The following is a 9,375-nucleotide window of genomic DNA, read 5'->3' as shown; positions in this document are numbered from 1 at the left end:
GTGCTTTCTGCCCTGCCAGATTTTTTTTTCCCCTCGCGAGAAGAATTAAAAAAAAAAAAAAAAAACCGAAATCCCGTTGCGGGAAAGGCAGAAGGAAACAAGCTGGGAGTGCGGACGCAATTCTCGCGAGAAGTAGAGCGTAGCCCTTGGAGAGGGGTGGAGGCGCAGAGGTGCACCACGTGGGGGTTCCGCCAGCGCGGAGTCGGTGTCGCTTAGCTTGGGTCTAGGTTGGAGCTGGAACCGTGGAGATGCGGAAGGAAACCCCACCTCCGCTCGTGCCCCCGGCGGCCCGCGAGTGGAACCTGCCCCCCAATGCTCCTGCCTGCATGGAACGGCAGTTGGAGGCTGCACGGTACCGGTCTGGTGAGCCGAGATTCCGGGCCTGGAAGCCCCCTTCCCCAGCCCCGGGCGCCCTTTCCCGGCACTAACCCTGCCAAGTCCACACAGCGCGTGTGCCCTCCCGATTCCTACCCGGCGTTCGGGAGCTGCCCAATCCTGCCCCACAAACCTGATCTCAAATCCAGACGCGCCTCGCGTTGGATTCTATGAGGTTACCATAGAAACATGCTGGGCCTTCCATCTGACTCCTTATGACTTCCCTTTCCCCACCGTAGATGGTTCTCTTCTGCTCGGGGCCTCCAGTCTAAGTGGTCGCTGCTGGGCTGGCTCTCTGTGGTTTTTCAAGGATCCGAGTGCGGCCCCCAACGAAGGCTTCTGCTCTGCGGGCGTCCAGACCGAGGCCGGAGTAGCTGACCTCACTTGGGTGGGGGACAAAGGTATCCTAGTGGCTTCAGATTCAGGTGAGTAACCCCCTTCCCTGGAAGGAGGTGATGGGGGGCGGGTGAATCTTGGACAAGGTAGGGGTGAATATGCTCTAACTACGTTGTGTGCATGTATGACATTCTCAGAGAATCGAACATTATGTTAAAATGACATTAAATGAAACATATTAAATAAAATTTAGAAGTTGGTGGGCACTGGGCGTGAGTGCTGCTTATTCCAGCAGAAGCAGGCAGAGCTCTGTGATTTGGAGGCCAGCGTCTTCTACGTAGCGAGTTCCAGGCTATCCAAGGCTACTTATGGAGACCCTGTCTCAAAAATTAAAGTACTCAAAAATTAAAAAGATTGATTCTGGGTCTGGAAAGATGACCTGGTGGTTACAAGTGGGCCAAAGTTGGATTCCCAGCACCCACATGACACTAATCCAGTGCACTTGATGAATAGACATGAAGACAAAACAACTATACAGCTAAAATAAAAATATCTCTGTGTGTGTGTGTGTATTTTGTTGTTGTTTAGGTTTTTTGAGACAGGGTTTCTCTGTGTAGCTCTGGCTGCCCTGGAACTCACTTTGTAGATGAGGCTGGCCTAGAATTCACAGAGATCCGCCTGCCTCTGCCTTGGGAGTGTTGGGATCAAAGGTGTGTGCCACCGTGCCTGTCATAAGTATGTATTCTTAAATTGTTAGGTAGGGCATGGAAGTTGAAAAGTAGGACATTAGGGATTGAGCCTCTCTGGCATTGCAAGTATTTTTTCAAGTAAAGTATAGTATTGCAAGGCATTTTTTCAGACAGTTGAATCAAATATTAATTAGATAGTTGATATAGTAATCTCGCTGTCTTTTTCTAGGAGTTTTCCTCATATAGTCGTTTGGGCTCTTGTGAGGAAAGCAATAAGGTAACATAAAACCAAATGGCCTAGGGCCGGGCGGTGGTGGCACACCACCTTTAATCCCAGCACTTGGGAGGCAGAGGCAGTCGGATCTCTGTGAGTTCAAGACCAGCCTGGTCTACAGAGCTAGTTCCAGGACAGGCTCCAAAGCCACAGAGAAACCCTGTCTCGAAAAACAAAAAAAAAAAGGCCTAGAAGCGAGCTAAGCCCTTTAATGATACGGACTTTGTTTTTACAGGAATAACTTCTGTTAGCTCAGTAATAATGCCTGCGTGAGTCCTAGGCATGCATTACCACTTGGGTCTAACCCAGGCTTGGGCTTTCCTCACCTGCACCTCACCCCACTCTGTCCTCAACAGGTGCTGTTGAATTGTGGGAGCTAGATGAGAATGAGACACTTATTGTCAGCAAGTTCTGCAAGTATGAGCATGATGACATTGTGTCTACTGTCACAGTCCTGAGCTCTGGTACACAAGCCGTCAGTGGTAGCAAAGACTTCTGGTGGGTCCCTGCTTTCATTACTCCCGTCCCTAGGCTTCCTGTGGGTATCATTACTATCCCCTTAGTTTCATTGATTACTGTTTTGGGCTGTTTTAGAGGCTAGTGAGTAATGGCATGTCTGTTTTGAGTATTGGTAGTGGTTTATAAATAAGATGGCAAGAGTCTAGGAGGCAGATATGGGACATGTTGGTCAAACATGTCCTTGTTTGAGTACATTTTTATGTTGATAGTGCAAGTCAAGATTTCTTTTCTTTTCTTTCTTTATTTTTTTTATCGTAGCATCAAAATTTGGGACCTGGCTCAGCAGATGTCACTGAATTCGTACCGAGGTAAGTATTCTTTCTTGATTGGTACTGCCTACCGTTATCTTTTATTTTCTCCTTTGGGATCTTTGAACTTTGTTTGGATAATAATAATAGCAAGTCTGTGTTCTCTTGGTTGGCTTTTCCTTACCCCCAACTACAATCAGGTTCCATTATTCCTGTTTATTTCTCTGTGTTTTTGTTTTGTGTTGTTGGCTTCACGACGTTTTGGCCGCATGGGTGTCTTAATTGCTGTTTTATTGCTGTGAAACACTATGATCAAGGCAACTTGTAGGAAAAAGCATTTAGTTGAAGGCTTGCTTACAGTTTCAGAGGGTTAGTTCATGACTATCATCATGAGAAGAATGGGGACAAGCAGGCAGGCAGTCATGGTGCGGGAGCAGTAGCTAAGAGCTTACATCCCAATTCACAAGCATGTGTCAGAAAGATGATGGCAAGCCGGCCTGGCTTTGTGGGCTTCTGAGACCTCAAAGCCCACCCTCAGTAACACACCTCCTCCAACAAGGCCACACCCCCAATCCTTCCTAAATAGTCCACCAATTGGGAGCCAAACGTTTTAAACCGCAGTGGCCAACAGCCCCTATCTTCTTATACTCGGGGTTCATTAGGTTCTTTTGAGTCTCTATTTTGTTCAGTCCCCTTCCTGCCCATTTCTTACATTCCGTTTGTCATGCAGCTTTAGCAGTAGACAGTCTCCCTCGTCTCTCCACCTGTGATCTTTAACTCTTGGTTCTTCATTGGTTTCTTGTAAGCTGTAGGTCAAGATCCCACTTTTTAGTTGGCATTAAAGTTTTATTCTGACAGTAAACTGTTCTCCAGCTTAATCCAAACACAGTAGAGCCTTGTTCTCAGAGAATAAGCCCTGGGACTTGTGCATATGTGTGACAATTGCATGCATGTGGAGGCCAGAGGTCAACTTTGGAGATGCCTATTGGTTTCTGAGACTGAGTCTCTCACTAGGACATGGAGCTCACAGATGAGGCAAGCCTGACTAGCCAGGGAGCCACAAGGGTTCTCTTGTCCATGACTCCCCAGTGCTGGGACAACAAGTGCCACCATACTTGCTTGGCTTTTTATATGGATTCTGGGGTTGAATTCAGGTCTTCCTGCTGATGTGGAAAACACTTTGCTGACTGAGCCATCTCTCCTGCCCAAAACTTTTGAACCTAACTTTTGAATTTTCACTTCTACAAAACATCTTTTCCGGGCATTTCATCACTTTCTTTAATGTTCTTCTATTTGCTTCATTAACAGAACCACCAGTTGACTTTATTTTGGTAGCAATTCTTTATGAATTTTGAATTCATGAAGACAGATTCTAGAGTGAGGATAGAAGGATGAGGGTGGTTTAATCCTTAAGATAGAACCATTTGGGTGCTCTAAAAGGACTGGTTAAATGACCTCAGTGGTTTCTTCAGCCTCTAGCTAATTAGTAGCAGTGATTTTTTATTTCCCTTGCATGTAGGCCTCCTAAAAGAATTTAAAAGCTATACCCTCTCATACATTTAAAAATTGTTAGTGAAAAGATTTACGTAGGACAGGTGAGATGACTTTGTGGGTGAAGATACTTGCTGCCAAACTTGGAATCCTGTGTTTGATGTTTGGATTCCGCTTGGTGGAAGAACAGAGCTAACTCCTAACAAGCTATCCTCTGATCTCCGTGAGTGCTGTGGTACCTGTGCACACATACACAATTGATGAATGAGTGTTTCTTAAAAATTAGGTAGTTGCCAAGAAGTTACTCTTTTTGTCATGTTTCTAGAAACTTTAGAAATCGCCCAATAATGAAAACCAGTGTGCATTGTAGCAGCCTTGGATTTCTCTTTCTCTCAGGAAAAGTCCAGCTTGCTTTGTTAATCCAGATGAGCTGATTGGTTGTGTTCTTGGGACAACAGCCGTTTCACTCTTCAGTTTTCACGTTAGAAATGGAGTGTCAAGTCAGAGTGCTGCCCTTGTATTTGTGGGGTCACTCCCTTCACTGAGTCCGCCCAGGAGCCCCTTTTTCTCTTTGGCTCTTAATTTGAGAGCCTTAGGTTTTCAGGCTCTGAACACCAACATACCCATGCAGGACCTGGATGGAAGGGAGGTAACTGTTACCTCTAGAAAGTGGGAGAAGGGTGACAGGAAAGCACAGGCAGGTCAGTCTAAGGGGAAAGCATATTAGAAAATCGGGTTGCTTAAAATGTGCTGTACTCCTCCCCTGTCCTTACTGAGACTGGAATTGGACTTCATTGTCTCTACCAGTTCATTATTTCCCCCAGCTGTCTCAGGTTTTTATAACGACCAGCTTATCCTGTGGTGGTTATTCTGGTTTATAATCTATCGTGATATTTACAAAGTTATACAATAAACATAGGCCTATTTCTTATATTCTCCTTTTTCTGCTATGTTTCTCCTTTGCAGCTCATGCAGGACCAGTCACATATGTTGCTGCCTCTCCCCACAAGGACTCTGTGTTTCTTTCATGCAGTGAGGTGAGATCCAGTCGCTTCTTTCCAACCACAGCTGAGCTTTAATAGGCCCAATCCCTGCGGTGGAGACTGGCCAGCAGCTGTTCTTTTGGATTATGAAACCCTTTTTCTTTTTCTTTTTCTCTTCCTAGGACAGTAGAATTTTGCTCTGGGATACCCGCTGTCCCAAGCCAGCGTCACAGATAGGTGAGTCTGAGACCAGTGATGAGGAGAAAATGGTAATAGATCCCACTTGGAAGAGGCTTTCTTTGCCCAGAGTCAGCAGAGTTGCCAGATGTCCACCCTCTGTGGCGTCATTTTCTGTCACTGAGGTTCTGCTGACCATAGTGCAGCATGTACCAAGAGGAAGGGCTAGCTCCTGGGTGGGTGGTTATCTCTGCAAACAGACAAAAGGACTAGGGTTATTTTTGTTAGGCATTGTGGCTTAAATGTGAGCCCCCAAATGACTGGAGACTGATGGGTAGATGTGGGTGGTGAGACTCGGGGATGGAGACCTGCATGGCTGCCGTAACAGCAGTTAAGAAACCCAGTGAAAGTGTTCCCAGGACTCCTTGACTTCTTTTGAAAAACTTTCTTCTACCTGTGGCCATTGTTCCAAACCGCCCTTTTTTTCCTTTCTAGGCTGTAACGCCTCTGGATTCCTTCCTACCTCCCTGGCTTGGCATCCTCAGCAGAGTGAAGTCTTTGTCTTTGGTAAGGCAGCATGGCATCTTGACTCTTAGAATGGGGAGGAGGAGAAAGGGCTCCCTTTACGGTGTACATGCTCTTGTCAGTACACTTAGGCAGTACGTGAATTGTGCCAGTTTTGTTTAGCTTTGGAGAACACATCTTTTTCCTAGTTGATTCGATTCCTCTTTGTTCCAGCTCTCCTATTCTGGGCATGGTTAGAAGTCAGTGAGCCGCTTAGCAAGCAGCTTGCTCTTAGAGAATTATGTTTTGCTGTGGGTGTGGCTGCATATAGTAACAGTTTGTAGTTAAAGTAATAGCTTTATCTAGTAATCGTCACAGCCACACAATGACTTACTGATCTTGCCTAGCAAAAAGAAACTGGTGCTCAGGGTGGCTAATTTGTCCATATCTTGAGGAACTAAGATTCTTTCAAATCCAGGTCTGACTGATATCAAAGCTATGTGGTTTTTGTTTGTTTTTTGTTGTTGTTGTTGTTGTTAAGACAGGGTCTTAGCTCTGGCTATCCTGGAACTTGGTGTGTCTGGCCTTGAACTCGTGGAGATCTTCAGGCCAGCCTCTGCCTCCTGCATGCTAGGATTAAAGACTGTTTGACCATGCACAGCCTGAAGTATATGTTCTTAAACACTGCAACATGCTCTTTCCTCTCCAGGTGATGAGAATGGATCTGTCTCCCTTGTGGACACCAAGAATGCAAGCTGTACCCTCAGCTCAGCTGTGCACTCCCAGTGTGTCACTAGACTGGTGTTCTCTCCACACAGGTACTGTTTGTCACCAGGGACCTGGAAGCGATGCTGGGGGACAATGGTGAAGGAGTAGGAATGGAGTGATAAGGGATGTAACTATTGGTAAAGCATTAGCTGGTTACTTTGTTCCTTAGATGAGACAGTACTCTAGCCTGGTTTTCCTTAAGTAGTCAGTGTAGTCCTTATTAGGGTTGTGTAGTCTGAAAACAGCCAAAATTGATCTCATTCCTGTTCAACACAGCTTGACCAATGTAATAGGCTTCTGGCACCATGTGATTGAGAGCCTGAGTCTGGGTAATGGCTAATGTAGAGAGGGACCCACTGGGATAGTTGGATGCCAGGATGGTTTCTGTGAGCACTGACTTTCCTCCATTTTCCTTAGAAGTGTAATGGCAGCAAAACCTTAAACCAAAATGGGCATCAGGCTGCATTCTGCCCTGGATCAGTTTATGGTGGGAATGGGGCTGGCCCAATCAGATTTTGTTTGTGGTATCTGTGGACTTTATCTTCTCTTCCCTTTGTGTCCTCCTCTAGTGTTCCCTTTCTGGCCTCTCTCAGTGAAGACTGCTCACTTGCTGTGCTGGATTCAAGCCTTTCTGAGGTGTAAGTTTGAAGTAGAATTCCATGATCAGGTGTCAGGGATCAAGACCAATGGGCAAGTAGGTCTATTTTCAGTAACTGGCATGTTGAATTCTTCCTTTGGGTCTGGAGAAATGGCTCAGCAGTTGAGAACACTTCCTTTTGTTCCCAGCATCCATGTCATTCTGCTCACAGCTGTGTGTCACTCCCGATCCAAGTCTTATATGCCTCTGACTTCTCACACATTATTAAAAATAAAAATAAATAGAAGAAAATTCTCCATTTTTGTCTGTAGAGGGTTTCACCCCCAGCACCCAAGAAATTCTCTCCATTTGTGTCATGTCTGCAGAGACTGAGCCCTGGAAGCTGTCTGATTCAGGCTAAGTCTAGCTAGCATTCCAGCTTCACGTAGGGAACCACTTCTGTGAAGTGGAGCCGGCTGTAGAGTGAAAGGCGTGGGTGGAAGACCTGGGTCTACGTCTTCCTTTGCTGTGATTTCCTGCTTGGTTGTGGATATATCACTTCCTTGCTGCTCTGCCCACAGTTTCTTCACCTAGGAAAGTAGATTGGATTGGATGATTGAACAGCCACTGTCCTGGTGAGGCTGTACAGATGTTGAAGTATTTCAAAAAATGTGTCCTACTTATGTTAGGTTTTCTTTCTGTGTTCTTCTCACCTGGGTTTTTGTCTCGCCTCTTACCACACCCTTTATCCCCTTCTTTGTTTTAGGTTTAGAAGTCAAGCCCACAGAGACTTCGTGAGAGATGCTACGTGGTCTCCACTCAACCACTCCCTCCTTACCACAGTTGGCTGGGACCATCAAGTCATCCACCATGTTGTGCCCATAGAGCCTCTCCCGGCCCCTGGACCCGAGAATGTTGCGGAGTAGAATGGATTTCAGAAAACAAGCTCTCTACTCGCAAGAATCTACTTGCTTGCCCTGGCCTTCCGGTTGTGAGAGCACAGGAGCCTTGGAGAGCATGTTTACTCCCCAGTCCTGTACAGTAAATAGGCAGATTCTCAGCTTGAGGGAGGCTGCAGCCGTGTGACTAGGAGGAAAGCTCCTTTATAAGTGGATGTGTGTGAGCACAACTGGATGAGTGTATTGAGTATGGGGTGGGGGAAGTTACCCTTCAGCTTTCCCAAAGCAGTGCTCTTTAGAAGTGTTCCTGTTTCTCAAGTCCAAGAATTGGCTATATTGTTTGGGTTATGGAATGTGGGTATTCCTAGATTTTCTGACTCAGAGATGGGGTAACTTATTTTTATATACATTAAATAATTCATTATTAAGGGAAATAGTTCCGTTCACAGAAGTCCAGCTCAGTGTTCCTTGAGAAGACACAGAAAGTACCACAAATTTCTGTTAAAGTGAATCAAATTCATATTTTGGGTGAATAAATTTAGCTGTTGCAATGTAGTTCTTGTTCACCCTTTGCCTTGCTTATGCTGTATGAGAAATATGAGTGTTTTCCTGTCCTAAATTTCACAGAAAGTTATAGGGATGATGAGCGCTTAAAGGTGTTCAGTGAATTCAGAAAACTGACTTCGTTTGTTACAGAGAAATCTTTCTCATTTTTTTTTTCTACTTAAAGATTTCCTGAGGCCTGATAACCTCTGGGCACCTTCCTCTGGAGATATGAAGTCTAAATGCTGTCTTTGTGGACTCCTGAGATTTGAGATCTAGTATAGGGAACTCAGAAATGCTGAAAGGTGAAGTAAAGACCTTCATCGTTGACCTTTTCCCTACCTAAGCTGTTATTTTTTACCTGCTTCACTTAGGTGAGTCACCAGAGTGTCTGTCTTACTGCTCAGTGTCTGTTTTCCACCATTCCCAACGCAGCTAGTTAAAAAAACTTAAACATGTATTTATACTTGCTATTGGTCTAGCCACTCCATTTAGAGTGTTGAAAAATACTGATTATATTGGAACTTAGGATTTGGCTATATACTTTGGAGCTTTAGGGGGAAAAAAAGTTATATACTTTTCCAGTTTTAGGAAAAAACACATAAAGTGGTTTCCCCGAAAGAATATGGGCTTCCATTCTGTACTTGGTAGTCATGAGGCTCTGAGTAAAACACTTGAGAATGCAGTCACAGTCAACCAGGGCTGGGACTGGGGCGAGTATGAATTTCTATTGTTACACGGAAAAAGTCAGATGGGTAGGTGGACTCACTGTATGCTGCTCAGCTTGTGTTTGTGGTCACCTAGGGAAGAAGAGCAGATAGTACATTTATATGGCCTGTTTCTTGGGCTTAAGACTGATGGTGGTAGATGGGACTTTAAAGAAATGACACAAAAGAAGAGAAGTTTTTGAAGAACTGTTACTAGTCATTGTTTAGAAATGAAGAGTAGGGTGGATAAGAACACGTTCTTATGCTCCAGAGAGCCTAAGTTTG

At 45.1% G+C, this 9,375-nt stretch overlaps 1 protein-coding gene across 1 annotated transcript; it reads left to right on the top strand.

The window, feature by feature from the left end:
• The first annotated feature begins 60 nt into the window (after window positions 1–60).
• LOC121450527 (methylosome protein 50) lies at window positions 61–8,395 on the top strand. The gene is made up of 10 exons (XM_041655499.1): window positions 61–363; window positions 615–800; window positions 2,031–2,172; window positions 2,452–2,501; window positions 4,899–4,969; window positions 5,098–5,152; window positions 5,588–5,659; window positions 6,306–6,414; window positions 6,934–7,002; window positions 7,708–8,395. Exons 1-10 carry the CDS (start codon window positions 249–251, stop codon window positions 7,865–7,867), a joined length of 1,029 nt encoding a protein of 342 aa, XP_041511433.1. The 5' UTR covers window positions 61–248; the 3' UTR covers window positions 7,868–8,395.
• Window positions 8,396–9,375: the final 980 nt, after the last annotated feature.

Source organism: Microtus oregoni, unplaced genomic scaffold (genome assembly GCF_018167655.1).
Source record: "Microtus oregoni isolate MIOR12 unplaced genomic scaffold, Mior012 000000F_ref0000247, whole genome shotgun sequence".
NCBI lineage: Eukaryota > Metazoa > Chordata > Mammalia > Rodentia > Cricetidae > Microtus > Microtus oregoni.
The sequence above is the reverse complement of the archived record's forward strand: the minus strand, read 5'-3'. Positions and strand labels throughout refer to the sequence as shown.

Bases quoted from the DNA above. Each gene is read 5' to 3' on its own strand.
- LOC121450527 (XM_041655499.1), top strand. From the start codon at position 249: ATGCGGAAGGAAACCCCACCTCCGCTCGTGCCCCCGGCGGCCCGCGAG. The intron at 2,173-2,451 runs GTGGGTCCCTGC...TTTTTATCGTAG, and splicing joins AGTGGTAGCAAAGACTTCTG to CATCAAAATTTGGGACCTGG. The intron at 5,153-5,587 runs GTGAGTCTGAGA...TTTCCTTTCTAG, and splicing joins CAAGCCAGCGTCACAGATAG to GCTGTAACGCCTCTGGATTC.